The 15,979-nt window shown below is 66.2% G+C and overlaps 1 protein-coding gene across 1 annotated transcript; it reads right to left on the bottom strand.

The window, feature by feature from the left end:
• Positions 1 to 30: 30 nt before the first annotated feature.
• Positions 31 to 15,978, bottom strand: ADGRA2 (adhesion G protein-coupled receptor A2; the record flags this gene model as incomplete). The annotated part of the gene is made up of 19 exons (XM_027706347.1): positions 31 to 1,231; positions 1,476 to 1,565; positions 1,727 to 1,872; positions 1,984 to 2,107; positions 2,511 to 2,638; positions 2,783 to 2,991; positions 3,227 to 3,428; positions 3,500 to 3,709; positions 3,854 to 4,015; positions 4,148 to 4,297; positions 4,383 to 4,584; positions 5,124 to 5,288; positions 5,580 to 5,793; positions 5,900 to 6,063; positions 6,171 to 6,242; positions 6,395 to 6,466; positions 6,571 to 6,642; positions 8,968 to 9,039; positions 15,764 to 15,978. Coding segments are annotated over 19 exons (3,870 nt in total), but the record flags the coding sequence as incomplete, so codon positions are not given.
• Position 15,979: the final 1 nt, after the last annotated feature.

The following is a 15,979-nucleotide window of genomic DNA, read 5'->3' as shown; positions in this document are numbered from 1 at the left end:
TCGCCGTGGCCATCGGTCCTTCCCCGCCCTTCACACGGTGGTCTCGCTCTTCCAGAGGCCGGTCTTCATGCCGGCCACGCCGTCGGCGCTGGCCAGGTTGATGTCGTACTTGCTGCCCTTGAGGCCGCCGTTGTGGCTGCCCACGTTCAGGGGGTAGGAGCGGCGCTTGGCCTCCCTCTCAGCGGCACCGCCCGGCCTCAGGCTGTCCCGGCTGGCGCTCCTCCGGCGACCCTCGGCGAAGTCGGGCGCCCGCCGCCCGCCGTCGCTGCCCTCCGAGGGGCTGGCGGCCGCCTCCCCGTCCTGGGGCCCCCGCGGCCCCGCGCGGCCGCCGCTGGCCGGGCTGGTCCTGCCGCTGGGGTAGCTCTCGGAGTGGCTGTTGTGGAGGCTCCCGCTCTCGCTGGACGGGTGCTCCGAGGGGCCCCGCAGCATTTTCAAGCGGTGGTGCTTCCCGTCCCGGCACGGCTTAGTTCTGCCCCGGTGGCTCCTGCGGCCGTGGAGGTTGCTGGCGTGCCTCGTGGGCTTCCCGTCGGCGGCATCCGGCTCCAGGCAGGCGGCCGGGCGGGCGTCCGCCTGGCTCTGGGCGACCTGCAGGTTGGTGAGCTTGCAGCGGCCCCCGGCCGAGCCGGCACTGCTGGGCGAGGAGGATGAGGAGGCACCGGAACGAGCTGCCTCCGGGTCGCAGCCGATGAAGACCTGCGAGCCGTCCTCCGGCCCCAGCCCGGGGTGGACGTAGGCCTGCATGGGCAGCGCGTTCCGGTACGACGGGCAGCAGGAGAACCAGGAGCTGAGCACGTCCCGGCGCCGCAGGCAGTGATGGACGAAGATGAAGAGCCCCAGCGCCACGGCGGTGACGCCGTAGAGGCAGCTGAAGACAATGTTCAGGTACCAGCGCTGGGACACGGCCATGGCGCCGAACGTCCACAGCGCCACGTACAAGGCGTGGGTGGTCACCAGCGCCCAGAACTGCACCCGCAGGGAGTAGACACCGTCCCCCTCGGGGCAGGGTGGCCCCGAGTTCAGTGTCACCGAGATGGACCCAGAGTCTGTCAGGAGGTCACCGGTGCCCCCCAGCCGTGGCGGTGGCTCCAGTGGCTCCGGGATGTCTTTCCGGCGTAAGGGTCGGCACTGGAGGCTGAGCCCGGCGCAGAGGAAGTAAATCCAGGTGACGAGCAGGATGAAAGCCACGGGGACGTAGAAAGCTCCCAGGCTGGGCCGCCACACCAGCCAGCAGCTGTGCGGGACGAGAGGGGAATGAGGGGTCGTGGCGTGGAGGTGCTCAGCAGCCCTGCCCTGATGGCACAGGCTCTGCAGGGCCGTGCTGCTTGCCTGGCTGATTTTTCCTCAATACGTGGATAACTCTTGGGAAAAACCTCACTTTTGGCTTTTCCCCATCTTGCCCAGATTCCCAGTTCCCTGCCCCAGCGGAGGGAGGCCACCCGTGTGGGGAGGAAGGAATGTGGAGCGGGAACACTTACTAGGGGTTGTTGTCATGGTAGTTGTGGATGTTGACGGCTGCCGTGATCCCGCAGATGATGAGGGGGATCCCGCCGGCGATCAGGTAGAACCTGCACGGGGAGGGACGGTGTCACTGCAGCCCTGCAGCCCTCAGGAGAGCACGGGATGGACTTGCCCAACAGAACAAGTCCCACCCCAGCCCCTGGGCGTGGGGCAGGAGGTGCTCCCACAGCTCCCCCCAGGCCAGGGCGAGGGGAAGGGGGGTCTGTACCTCAGCATGGGTCTGGGGGCTGCCTGGGACGCGTCCCCGTCCGGCTGCCGCGGCGCCTTCCAGGTCACCTCCTTGTAGAGCACTCGGGCTTTCACCGCCATCCAGAGCAGGGTGGAGAGGGAGGAATAGTGCAAGATGATGCCGACCTGTGGGAGAGGCCACGGTTGGGGAGGGGGTGCTGCTGACATGGCTGTGTCCCCCCCGGTCACCGCCCTGCACAGCGCTGGGCTCTGCCCGTCCCTCTGCCCGGTACCCACCGCCTGGCACACGATCCGGTACCCGGTGAGGGTGATGCCTCCCGCGAACACGGCGGCCGTCATGGCGATGTGGAAGCAGAGGTTGAGCAGCATGTGCCAGCCCTTCCGCGGGATGAGGATGGTGCTGGAAGAGCCAGAGGCACGGCCGGTACCTGTGAGCTCCTGCCCGGCCCTGAGAGAGCCACGGCTCCCGCCGGCACAGACCCTGCATCCAGAGGCCCAGGCCAACAGCTTGTCCCTGGCCACGGAGCGTGGCTGGTGGGGAAGCTGTATAGGCACACGTGTGCACGTGGGCAAAGGACCAGGACCCACGGCTCCTGGGGCAGTGCCACTTGCCAGGCAGGACATTCCTGGAGAGTCATCTCCTGAGAGCCCATGTCCTAAAGGGCCTCATTCCCTGGATGACTATCCCCACGGACTTTCCTTCTGGCCATTGGCACCTGGGGAGCCCCTCCAGCTGCCAGGGAGACACCCACCCCGGCACAGCACCCCCAGCCACCTCTGTGGGCACCAAGTTGCTCCCTCACCCGTGGTGGACGATGTAGGTGATGATGGTGGTGAAGAGGCAGAGCAGCAGCACGGCTGTGCAGGTGTACATGGCCGGGTGCAGCACCTCCCCGGCGCCTCGCGCCTCGCTGGGGAACCCGCTCAGCTCCTGCAGGGCACAGCACAGCCCATCACACCCCACGTCACCATCCCTGCCCCCTGTCCCCGCCCCACATCCCCCGCTGCAGCCCTCAGGCTCCACATCCCCCCCACCCCGGCAAGGCTCCCGGCCCCACCGCTCGCCCACACCCACCATGAGCACGGCCACATTGCTGAGGTGCCGGCAGTGCAGGGAGGTGACGTTGGGCTCACGGGCAGCCAGCTGGCACCCCTCGGCGCTCCAGCCCCCCATGCCCCCCAGCACCTCGAAGTTCCAGTACGCGGCCACGGGGTCCGCGCCCTCCCCGGGGTGCCGCAGGGATACGGCCACCGGCTCCGACAGGTTTCCCACTCCGCAGCCGTCTGCAGCAACAGAGAAACCCGGTCAGCAGGACAAGCGACACCCCTCCACCTGCACCCAAAAAGGGGCTGGGCATGAGGGACACCCCCCCCCACATCCCACCTCTCCACGAGAACCCCAGGGATGGCTCTGCGCTGCAGGAACACCCCACCAACACCCCAAGAAGCCCACGGAGCTCCATCCCCCAGGAAAAGCACCCCCAGGGCAGCCCAAGTCCCCGCACCACGCCGCCCTTACAGGTCCCTGCGTAGATGACCGGGGTGGCCACGCTGCGGCGTTTGCCGTCGTCGGCCAGCCGGGAGGAGTTCCCGGTGCTGCAGAAGAGTTTCCCGTTGCGGAAGACCAGCAGCTGGAGCTTGCAGTCAGTCCCCGGCGCGGGCGAGGCCGGGCTGGCAAACAGGCTGGGGGGCAGCTGGATGGAGGCCAGGGCGATGCTGTTCTGCGGGCGCAGGGTCGCCGGTGAGCAGGGGTCGACCCCCGGCCCCCCCCCGGCCCCCGGCGTAGCCGTACCTTGATGTGGAAGCTGGTCAGGGAGACGTTGGGGCGCCCCGTGGTGCAGCGCAGCCGGAGCTGCTGGTCGGGCACGGGCTCGGCCCCCCGCTCGGCCGGGGGGACACGTCCCAGTGCAGCCCCGTCCCGCCGCTGGAACGCCACACAGCTCAGCCCCACGTAGCTCTCGGGCTTCACCACGTACGCCTCGAAGGCGATGTTGCGGGAGTTCTGCCGGGCACAGCGCCGTGGGGGGGTCATCGGTCCTGGCACGGCCAGAGAGACCCCTGGCAGAGCCAGAGAGACCCCTGGCACAGGCAGAGACCTGACACCAGCCCCCCAATTTTTCGTCCTCCCTCTCCAGCCCCCCCTCACCACCGCCATGTGCTGGGAGTTGCTGCCCAGCGTGTGGGCCGCGATCCTCTCCAGGGAGCGGACGATGCTGGTGCAGGCCTTCTCCTCCTTCTGCGACATCCACAGGATGTGGTCGTCCACCAGCATGATGTTGCTGGCCATCTCCACGATCACGTCCGTCAGCTGCGGGGACAGTGAGTGGCTCTGCAAAGAGCTGCCGCCGTCCCACGGGAAAACACCCCAGTTCACGCTTTTCCACCCCAAAACCACGGGGCAGCGCTGGGGCAAGCAGGGGACGGCTGCACCACTCGTTACCTGCTTGATCTGGTCCACGTAGCCGATAAACTTCTCTATCATCTGGGCCACGTAGAGGACATCCACCATGTCGGAGAAGTTGGCTGCCTCGGCCGTGTAGACGCGGAGCTGGTGCGCCAGGGTCAGGGCGTTGGAGGCGTTGATGGGCATCTGCAGTGCAGCATGGTGGGGGCAAAGTCACCGGCTGTGCCTGCCCCCCCCAGCCCCAGCCAAGCCCCCCAGCCCTTCCACTCACCAGCACGAAGGTGTAGAGCACGCGGGTGATGTCGTTGGTGTAGAGGCAGTGGGAGTAGTCGCCGTCCTCCCAGCGCCCGGCGCGGTCGCAGCGTCTCCACGCCTGCTTCTCGCCCGCCGCGCCCGCGCCCGCCGGCCCCGCGGCGAACGGGTGCTGCAGGCAGGGCTGGTAGGCCGTGATACCCGCCAGGGTGCGGGGCCACCTGCGGGCACCCACACATGGTGACCGTGGGGCACCCGCCACCAGCGTTCCCCCCCCCGTGCACCCCCTGCCCAGCGCCACTCGCGAGCACCGCAGCCCCCGACACCCTCCAGCAAGCCCCCACCTCTCCTGTGCTCCAGGGTGGGGGCTGAGGGTGATGCTCCCCAAAAATCCCCCAATCCTGTATCCTGCTCGGCCCTGGCAGCGCAGGGGGGAGGCAGCGGGGGCGGAGGGGGGGCACCCGCTAATTTAAGCCACATTGGCCGTGCCAGTAATTTATATTCCGTAAGGGCCCCGCCGGGGTTACGGGCGGGCGCCCGGAGCCTTTCGTCTCGTGCCAGAGAAATTCCAACACCTCTGCTGCTGGAGCCAGGCTGCGCCGCCGGCACGGGAAGCCCTTCAAAAGCGAGCGCGCGCTCTCCCCACGGCCGCTAATCGCTACCAGACGCCCGGTCACCTGCGGCGGGGCGAGGGGAGGCGAGGAGAGCCCCCCGCCCGCCCTTGCTCTCCACGTGGCACAAGACCACGTGCGTCCCCCACCTGAAGTCCCCGCGGTTGTTGGTGACCCGCTCGGCAGGGCAGTAGGACGCGGAGGTCTCCAGCACCACGATCTCCACCTTCTTGCTGACGTTGCCCTGGGAGGTGGAGACAGCGCATTCCCACTCGCCGTTGGCGGAGACGTGGATGTTGGAGAGGATGAGCTCGCTGTGGGCAGAGGGGACGGGCTGGCATGGTGGGGCTGCCCCACGGCGAGCCTGCGGCAGTGGGTCCCCCAGGCCTGGGGGCTCGGGGACCCACACCATGAAGCACAGGAGGTGCCCACACTTGGCAGCCCTCTCGTGGCACTCAGTACCTGCAAACCTGCGAGTCCTGCGGCCACGAGTGTCTGTCCCCATCCCCATCTCCATGTGGCCTGTATTGCCACCCCCATCTCATCTCCATCCCTGTCCCCATCTCGTTCCCATCCCCATCCCCATCCCGGTCCCCACCCCTGACCTGGTGATGAAGGTGCAGTCATGGATGAGACTCTCCTCCACGATGACGCCCGTCCGCTCGTCCTCCTCCACGGGCTCGCGGTTGTGGAACCACCGGATCTGGGTGCTGTTGTCCAGGTACGTGGCCGTGCACTGGAAGGGCAGCCGGTCGCCCTGGAAAACCACCTGGCGCAGCGACGGGATGAGGTGGTGGGTGTGCAGCTCCGGGGCGCCCGCTGCGGGGGACACAGGTGAGCCCCCCGCCGCCGCCGCCACCCCCACCTCGGCCCCGGGCTCACCGCAGCGGAGCTGCCCCCGCCCCGGCCCCGGCCCCGGGCTCACCGCAGCGGAGCTGCCCGTCCCGCGCCCCGCGCAGGGCCACGCCGCGCAGCTGCCGGGGGAACGCGCACGCCGTCCGCTCCGAGATCTGCGCCGAGCGGTCGCGGGCCCAGGGCAGCACCCAGCGCAGGTTGCAGTCGCACGTCAGGTACTCGGTGGCGAAGTCCCTGCGAGGGACGGCGTTCACGGGGGTCACGCGCCGGCCCTGAGACCCTCGGCGGGGATCCCCCCCCGCATCCCCCCCCGGTGCCAAAATCCCGGGGCGCAAACTCACACGACTTTCAGGGAGGGGAGCTCGTCGAAGACGCCGGGCGGGAGGCTGGAGAAGATGTTCCCGGACATGTTCCTGCGGGACAGGAGAGAGAGGTGGCATGGAGGGGAACGGGGACCTGCTGGGAGAGGGGACGCCTCCCTGCCCCCTCGCTGTGCCCTCACGCTGCCCCCCTCTCAGGAGCCAGGGGGGAGGGCTGGCCAGGATGACCCCAGGGAGCTACTCACAGCCGGAGGAGGTTGGGGAGCCCCTGGAAGACGCTGGCGCTCAAGCAGCCGATGCGGTTGTTGGAGAGATCCCTGCAAGGTGAGCGGAGGGATTGTGAGGGCTGGGGACACCCCGCTGTCCCCGCTGTCCCCAGGGCCAGCCCCATGTGCTCTCGGGGGGTTGTGCTGGCACTTACAGCCGCTTCAGCTCGGGGAGGCCGAGGAAGGCGCCCGGCTGGACTGTGCTGATCAGGTTGTTCTTCAGGTCCCTGTGGGGAGACAGACACAGACCTTGGGGTGTGACATGGGGAGCCCTTTCCCCAGGAGACACAATGCAGGGGGGCCGAGGGCACAAGTGCACCTGATCCACTCCCAGCCCTCATCTTCTTCCTCAGCCCCCCCAGGCACTGCAAACACCCTACAAGGGCCTCATTAGCAGTTTTCCATCCCATTTCCCTCTCGTTAGCTCTCTGAAGGGTGCAGGGAAGGCACGAGGCTCCTCGCTGCTCCCAGGGGGATGCCAGCCCCTCGGCACACTCCGAGTGCACCAAGGAGCATCACGTGCCCCTGCACATTGGCATTAGCTGCCAGCATTGGCCCCACATTGCTTCCAGAACAGCCATATCCTAGTGGGTTATCTCCTGCGTCTGGGACAAGAGCACGGCCCTGGATGGGCTCTGTGGCCCTTGGGAAGCTCATTTGGGTGATTAGCCCGATTGCAGGCACGTATCTAATCAGGGGCTGGTCAGGCTGCCAGCAGGGCTGGCAGCACTGGTGGCATCAGCCGCTCCATCCAGCCCCTGGGACCCGAGGCAACTCCTGCCGAGCACCGGCACTGGCCGGGAGAGGAAATGGGATCCATATGGATCCGTGTTTATTTATAGCAGTCTCCAGGGAGCTCGGCGCTGGGTCTCCCGCTGCTCTGCCTGCGGCCCTGGGGACACCCCATCAACCACAGCCCCGCTGCAGGGCCGGGAGCCAGTGCCTGGGATGAGGAGCGGTGCAACCCCTTCCAGCAGAGCCAGAGTGCAGGGGGGTGGGAGTCCAGCCAGAGAGACATGAGGGGCCCTGCAGGGAGAGGAAACGCAGCCGGCGTCATCCCGGCCCCACTCGGCTGATGCAACGGCTCTGCACATGCCTGCCATCCCCTGCCTTCCCGAGCAGCAAATGCACGTCCCGGCAGCTCCCACGGCCAGCAGTGCAGGCAGGTGTGCAGGCAGGTGTGCACAGGTGAGCGCTGGTGCTGAAGGAACAGCTCCACTCACCTGTACCGCCACCAACAACAGGCACACTGCAAACACCCGCCCTGCAAACACCCACCTGCACACACCGAGGGAGACCTGGGCACCCGCCTCAGCCCAGCTCAGACAGAGGCAGATGAAGGGACAGAGTCCATCCCTGTCCCTTCTGTCACCCGCCGAGCCCCCTCGCAGCCCCCCGGGGCCATTCCCGAGCGGGGCTGTGCTAATGAGGCCGCCGCCACATACCGGCCCCGCTCAGACTCATTAATCTCATTACGCCGCTACAAATCACCGGAGATGCCAAGCCCGGAGGGGCAGTGGTCCATGGGGGCACCGCTGAGACCCCGGGAATCTGTTCTCCCCATCACGCTGGGACTCTGAAGCACCCACGATGGGCAGCCAGAGTGAGCAGGGGCCCTGCGAGCCCCAAGATGAACAGCAAGGGGTCCTGGAGCCCCTGTTGTGTCCCCCCCACACCAGCCGGACTCTCCACGGGGCACGTCTGTGCCGTGGCCCCAAACGGACCTGATGAAAACAATTACAGCTCCTGTCGAGGGCAATCAGGAGCTGCACAGGGAGATGTGGCTGGCCCGGGGTGAGGGAGTGCTGCCCACCCTCCCTGGACCCCTCCGACCCCGTGGTGAGCAGAAGGTGACCTGGGGTGGCTGCTCTCCCGGGGCACAGAGACCTTTAGGGGGATCCTGGACACCCTGGGGGCTGCAGAGCCTGGGTCCTCCCCAGGAGCCCCCTCACTGCTCCTCAGCATTAATGAGAGCTCGGTGCCAGGGGCAGGAACTGACCCCAGGCCTGGACCTACGCTGGGGAGGACTTGGCCGTGTGGGATGGTGCCCCCAAGGTGGTTGCTTCCCGCTCACCCCAAAACCAGTCCCGCGGGGATTTCCACGGGAGCCCGCGGGGCGCCGGAATGCGCGAGACCTCGGCGGGGAACAAAACGCCCTCAGTGCCGGTCCCCGCGCCTGCATACCTACAGATCAAACCCATATGGGGGCCATAAATCTCCCCTCCTCGCAGCTCCCTCCATAGAGATGCCTTTCATGGAGAGATAAGAAAGTTGACTTTGTTCGGGGGGACAATGTCGCTTTTCATACCGGCCCTCACGGAGCGCGGCCCCCCCGGTGCCTCCTGCCCCGCCGCAGCTCCCGGGGTCCCTGGGCTGCCCGTGGGTGCCGGCGGCAAATTCTGTGCCCCGGGGTGCCAGTCCTGCCGCAGCTCCCAGGAACGACACCAGGAGTGGGATGTGGGTGGTGATGCCGGCACCCACTCCGTTCCCACCCCATGGAAGCCCTGCCTGCACCCTGCTGTGTCCCACCCTCCTGCCTGCCGGGCACTCACAGCTTCTCCAGAGCCCGCAGCCCGAAGAAAGAGCCATTCTCCAGCACCGTGATCTTGTTGTTGCTCAGCAGCCTGTGGGAAGAGCAAAGGGAGAGAGGCAGCCTCGTTACCTGACCTGCCATGGACCCCCGGCTGTGCCCTGGTGACCTGGGGGCTGGACGGGAGTGGGAACAGCCAGACCCCCCTGTGAGAAGCCACAGCCCCAGCTGTGCCACTGGAACAAGGGACACTGTGCCACTGAACTCTCAGGGACAGGCTCGAACGGCCAGGTGGGACCATGGGATGCTCTGCATGGTCCTCATGCCATGGAACACCACGTGGTCCCCGTGCCAGCTCTTGGGGCATCACCTGGGAGCTGCACGGGTGGGCGATGACCCCCACCCCAGCACCCAGGGCACCCCGAGGACCTGCAGCCAGGAGGGGACCCCCCAGCTCCTGCTGGTCACAGCACTGCGGCCACCCCGGGAGCCTCCCGGCCCTGAGATTCTGTTCCAAAATAAACAGCTTTGCCGGCCGAAGGGGCCCTTGTGGGGAGACGGGAGCGGACGGAGGGCACCAGCACCCGACGATTAAGCCAGGACCTCATTAAAGCTGCAATTAGCAGAGCCAGACGCGGCTCTCGGGGACCGGCGGTGCCTCCCGGGCGGCCGCGTGGGCACCGGCGACGCCAGCGCCGGCAAATGTGACCCGGCGGCAGAGCCGGGGCAGGCGGCGGCCGGGGCCGGGAGGGCACCCGGGAGCCTCGGCCGGGGGGGAGGCGCGGGGAAAAAAGGGCTCATTGAGGGCCGGGCCGGGGCTGTTTACACACGGCGGGCCCGGCGGCCGGGCTGAATGGGGGCTGTGTGCTGCCAGCCCGTCCCGCCCGGACGCGCGGCCACGCTCGGCTCACGGGCAGGACCAGACCCGGCTCGGGAGGGGGGCTGCCACCCCCCCGGGCTGGCTGGGAGGGAAGGGCCGGGGTCCGGCAGCGCGGCCCCCGCATCCTGTGTTAATGAGGAGCCGCCACCGGGCACCGGCGCGTCCGCGGGACCCTCGCCCCGGCCGGCGGGGAGCGGAAGCGTCCGGCAGCCCCGACGGCCGCAAATTGCTTCCACACACCGGCGGCCGGACCTGCCGGGGCCGTGTCTGACCCCTTCCTCCCTGCCGGGACCCCTCTTTGCCGGGGCTCGGCTCGCCCCAGCAGCGACCGCGGTGCCGGCTCAGCCCAGGACCCTTCCCAGAGCAGGGGGCAGCAGGGATGTTTCCAGAGCACCACCGCTCCCCGTAAAGCCCCAGCTCTGGGCCACAGCACCCCTCAGTGTGCCCCAATTCCCCGTCACGGTGTCGGCGGGGGCTGTTGCTCAATGCCCCAGCGGCTCCAGGAGGTTTTCATTCCAGCAGCAGGAGATTTCACAACCCAAAGCACTGGCTGTGCAGGGGGACACGGCCACGGCCATGCCCCAGTGTGGTGGGCAGAGCCGGGAGGGCTGGAGCACCAGGGAGCTGCACTCCACTGGGAATGCAGCCCCGCTGGGAATGCAGCCCCAGGCCGAGCCCCGGGGACACTCTCTCTGTTCTCGGACCCCCGGGACCATCTGCACCTCTGCCATTCCATGTCTCCCGCCTTAAAAGGCAACGCTCCCGCAATCCAACGGGATCAGCCACCCCTGGGGGCCACCTCGGCAAAGCCACCCCTGGAGCCCCTCCAGAACCGGCACGGTGTGGGACAGACACCCTGAGCTCCAAAAGAGCAGAGATCCTTGCCCAAAACAAGCGGTTGACACAAAAAGCTGCGCCGACAGCAACAGTTTGCCCAAAACTTTTCTTTCCCGGTAAAACCCTTCCTGGGAAGGGATCCTGGCTCTTCTCTTCCCTGCCCCACAGAAGCCAGCCACATCCTCCAACACGGGTTTGTTTTGTTTTCTCTAGTTTCATGGATATTATGTTCCCAATTGTTTTCTGTTCATTTTTTGGGTTTTTTTTTGTTGTGTTTTGTTGTTGTTTTTTTTTTTTCCCAGGAAGTTCTCATCAGGCTCCACAGGACTTTCCGCTCTCACGTGTCTGCAGGCAGCAGAGCCCTGTGCAGGCCCTCACCACCTGAGATTACCTGAGAAACCCCAAAATACCAGAGGATCAGTGTGTCTGCTGGGCCACCCTGACCCAACACACAGGGGTCACAGGCCAGCAGCCCCTGAGTCTCACTGGGGACCCCACGCAGGGACGAAACCAGACCCCCAGCTGGATTTCAAACCACAAGAACTGCCCCGGGGAGGAGGGATCACCTTAGGGGGAGAGGGGATGGGACCCCTCAGCTCAGCAAGAGGAACGCCCAGCCCGGGCTCGGAGTGATGTGCCGGGTGGGAAGGGCTGGGGATCTCCCCAGCCCTCAGTGCCCGACCACCCCCAAGCCTCTCCCACCCGAAACGGAGCCTTCATCCTGCCCAGTGCCCTGAGACCCTCCGGCCCCGGGGAGTGTGGGCGGGTGGGGGGCTCCCGTCAGGGACAGCCCCGCCACGGGGACAATAATTGGCTAATTGAGCGGCGGCTGGAAAAGTCCCTTCGGACAATGCAGGGATTAAGGACCAGAGCACGGAGTCAAACGGAAACGATGGGGGATGCGTGGTGGGGACGGCGGGGAGAGCCCCGAGGAGCATCCTCCCATCCCGGGGGATCCGGCCCTGGAAGGGGTGCAGCATCCACGCTCCAACCACCCCCCCCGTGCCGGGGCTGGGGGGGCTTGGAGCCCACGAGGCTGCCAGCAGGGAGATACAGACTCCTTCTTCTTCTTCTCTTCTTTTTTCATCTCAAAAAGAGGAGCCAAAAGCGAAAAAAACAAGATTGTTTTTTCAAGCGTGCTGGAATCCACTTGGATAAATAACAGCTCCAGAAACTGGGCTGCTGAAACAATAAACTTCCTCTGGACCCAACCAAAAAAGGACGCGGGGAGACGGTGGCTCCCCAGCCCGGGCAGGGAGGTTCCTGGGGGGGCCGCGGTGGGGGCGGGGACCCGGCCCGGCTCTGCTCTCCAAGTGCATTAATTCAAAGCATATGCCGGCAGCAGATACGGCGCAGGCTGCGCCCCGAGCACGGCTCGCTGCTCTGCAGAGGGATTTGGGGAAGAGAAAAGAGGGGCCCCGGGGCTGGTGAGAGGTGCCGAGGGCTCTGGCAGCAGGGAGGGCTCTGGGGGCGGCAGCATCCCAGGGGAGGACAGGCAGCAACCCAGAGGGACCCTGCAGCATCCCAGGGGGGAACCCGCATCCCAGGGTGGACCCCACAGCTCCCAGGGGGACCCCACAACATCCCGGGGGGGCCCCACAGCTCCAGGGAGGGACCTTGCATCCCAGGGGAGACCCTGCAGGATCCCAGAGGGGACCCCATGGCTCCCAGCCCAATGGGACTGGAGACCCCCCCAGCCCTGGCTGGGACCCCCGTCCCCACCTTGTTTGGGTGCTCAGGGGCTGTTCCCTGCCCCGCCCATGCCCGGGCGTTGCCTCCAGCCTCACGTCACTCCGGGCTATTTCGGATGGTGAAAATTATTGTTCCAAGCCTCGGCTTTTGTTAGCACAGGAAAAATAAGCCCCGGAGAGAGGGTGAAGCCTCCAGAGCCGGCGTGGGCTGGGATGCTCCGACGCACGGGGCAGCACCACGACCCTGAGACCCTGGAAAACCCAAACCTGGTGGAGCTGCAGCCCAATAAACAACAAATAAAAAGCTGAGGAAGGTTTCAGAAAGCAACCATCTGCAGGGCCCAGGATAGAGCGGCCTTGGAGCGGGGAGTTCAAGTAGAACTGGAAATTGGTCATAAGTCAAAGCCCTCTATTCCCTGCAGACAATCTGTAATTTCAGTGCAATCAAGCTGTGCACATAAATGAGGCCTGTGCTGGGATTCCACATCTGGAAGAGGTTTGGGCTCCCGCCCGTGTGACAGCGGGGCTGGCCACGGCTCTCCAGCCCTCGTTAGGGATATGGCGCTTTTTCCACCGGCCGATTAGCACAGGGGTCAGCTGGGGGGGATTAAAGCCTTGTTAATCCACGGCTGCGGTGCCCCGGCACCTCACAGCCACGCCAAGAGGTCCCAAATCCCCCGGCCCCAACAGGAGCAGGGTGTGGGGCTGGGGGATTGCCCCAGGCTGCATCGGTGCCAGCCCTGCCAAAACAGCCGGGTGAGCTCCGCAGGGCCACGTCAGAACAGGGTGACACCGGGGCTGGGGCTCCTCCTTCCTCCCTGCGGGGAGCTGGGGGTAGGAATGAAACTCTGGGTATAAACTGGGGCGGGTGTCAGAGAGCACAGGCTGTGCGTGTAATGTCTGCTGGGGCTGCGGGGGGTTTGTGAGCATCACCCCGCTCACCAGACCCCACATGTGTCCCTGTGCTGGCTCCTGGTGATCCCTGTGAGGAGCCAAATGAAGAGGAAGGAGACACAGCTCTGCTTGGAAAATGTTTCCAATCAGACACCAACGTGTGTCTGGGACACTGGGACCGAGGCCGAGCCCAGTGGTGGCTGCAGGTCCCCAGGGTGCACTTTGTCCCCTCATCCTTTGTCCCCTGTCCCTGCTGCGATGCCAGCGAGTGTTTCTCAGGCACGGGGTGGGGGGTAAATGCGCAGCAGCTGCCGAGGAGGCAGAACAAGATTCCTCAGCACAGGCCTAATAATTAAAGATAAATAAAGAAGTAAAGCGAGAGTGTGGGAAAAAGCTGAAGGAGGGACCCACAGGGTGACAGACAGACCTCCTCCAGCCACCCGACCTCCCCTGGCCGTCCGCCTGTCCCCGGCCACTGCCCAGACAGACGGAGCCGTGGCCGGGCCAGATCCCTCCCGCGCCGGAGGCTGCTGGGAAGAGCCTCCCCCGTGCACTCAGGCACTCCTGCCTCCAGGCTGGGCTGGATGAGGACTGGAACACGGCTCTGCTTTGAAGCATTACTGCCCCAACCACGCCCCACGCTTCCTGCAGCTGGGCCAACAGCGATGCTGAGCACCCCGGGGGACGGAGAGGGCCTGAGCCCCCCAGGGCACAGCTGGGACCCAGCACCCCGGGGCACGCGTAGGAGCCCTGCCCAGACCCGGCTCACCCGCAGGATTCGGGATTTGGCTGTCCCCAGCAGGGTGTCCCCAAGGCACGTGCAGCCCTTGCCACGTGCCCGGGCCCCTCCGCTCCCTGCCCGCACCCCAGTGGCTCCAGGAGACGCTCCCAAAGTCGGAGCCTCTGGTTTTGATTGTTCCATCTGGAAAGGGTTTGGAATAAATCATGTTTACTGCGCGAGAGCAGAGCCAGGGTCACCGCATATTTGTAGGTTTCTGCCTACGCCTGTAGGTTTCATGTCACGTTTTAGTGGGATCGTGTAATGCCCTAAATGCTTCTGCACCGTCATCCCGGCCCCTCCAAGGGAGCCAGCCCAGCACAGGCGGCACAAACCCTCTGCCCCACTGGGAACAGCTGGAGAGGGCACCGGAGCAGGCATGGGACGGGTTGCCTTTCCCAAATACAAACTGACAAGGGACTAAACATCCCCACGGGTGTCTGCAAGGGGCTGACGCACAAGGAAGGGCTGTAGGAGCAAAGGCACGAGGAGCAAAGCTCGGGATGTGACGGAGAGCCCAGCTGTCACCTGCCCACAGCCACCCAGAGTCCCCCACCAAGGGGTGCCGGGGTCACCCATCGGTGCTGTTACTCCAGTGCAACTTCATGCTTTTGATGGGACTGTCACAGCCCCTGCTCGTGGCCCCACCCTACAGCACAGGGGTGTTCCACAGCCACATTCCACATGGGGACAGTGGCATCAGCAGGGTCTCCTTCACTGCCACCACCACCCCGAAGCGAGGACCCCGTGCAATGATTGGCACCCAGGGAACCAGAGCAACAGCAATGCGATCGAGAGGGTTCCAGCATGTGGGGATGGACGGCACCAGGAGCTCGGCAGCCCCCAACCCTCCACAGAGTCCAACCAAACCTTCCCGAGGTGCGGAAAGTGGGAGCCACGACCACGGGCATGCTGGTGTGGGCTGCCCACCCTGACGGGATGACACCCTGGGTGAAGGCGACGTTCCCCTCAGCTGCAGCTCTGCCAGCCCAGCCTCCCATCCAGATTTTAATTCAAACATCTCCTCCGGAGTTATAAATAAACCCTGCAGCGAGCACCGCACGGCTGCCAGCGCCGGCTGAACCCCAACCCCCGGCAAGGGGGGCGTGAGGAAGAGGAGCCTTTAGGGACCAAGCAGCAGCTTTAGACCCTTTGCACAAACTCCAAACCCATTAACCGCTCCTTGTCGCTTCTCGGTAAGTATTTCCAGCGAGAACAGCCACTTTCAAACAAAAACATCCTCCCCAGCGCTCAGAAACGCCGCGGAGGGAAGCGGGAGAAGGAGCCCGTTTCCTGGATTTCCAGCTCACGTCCACACCAGCCCCGAGGACAGCGGGGTCCAGAGCCGCGACTCTCCTTTTAACGCGATTTAAACCACGTTACGCAGCACCGAGCGTGTGCAGAGGCGCTTACCGAGAGAAAAAAGTAACTTCATTGCGCTCCCCGACCCCGAGGGGCTTCACCCCCCGGCTCCCGTGTCCCGCCAGCACCTCCCCGAGCAGGGGGCGATGCGAGGTCCCCCCGCACGGAGCGGAGCACGGAGCGGGCTCAGCGCCACCCGCGCGTGGGCTCTCGAACCTCCCGGGGCTCCCCGGGGCAGCAGCGCCCGGCCGGGGCAGTGCGGGGCGGTGCGGGGCCAGAGGGAGAGATGCCCGTGGGGATGAGGGGGCGATGCCCGGGGGTGATGCCGCGGGGGCAGGGGGGGGATGCCCGGGGCGGTCCCGCTCGCGGTACTCACAGCGTGACGGTGCCGTCGGGCAGCAGTCGCGGCTCGGGCGGCGCGGGGAGCCCCCCGCCGCTGCAGACCACCCTCCTCCGGGGCGCGCCGGGGCCGCCGCCCGCCTTGGCCCGCTCGGCCGAGCACTTGCAGCCCAGGCTGAGCGCGGGGCAGCTCCGCGCCCCGGCCCCGGGGCCGCTCAGCGCCGCCGCCAGCAGCACCAGCGCCGCCGCCCGC

This window comes from Neopelma chrysocephalum, unplaced genomic scaffold (genome assembly GCF_003984885.1).
Source record: "Neopelma chrysocephalum unplaced genomic scaffold, ASM398488v2 Primary Assembly neopelma1_367, whole genome shotgun sequence".
Lineage (NCBI taxonomy): Eukaryota > Metazoa > Chordata > Aves > Passeriformes > Pipridae > Neopelma > Neopelma chrysocephalum.
Note: the sequence above shows the minus strand (reverse complement) of the source record. Positions and strands in the feature narration are given on the sequence as shown.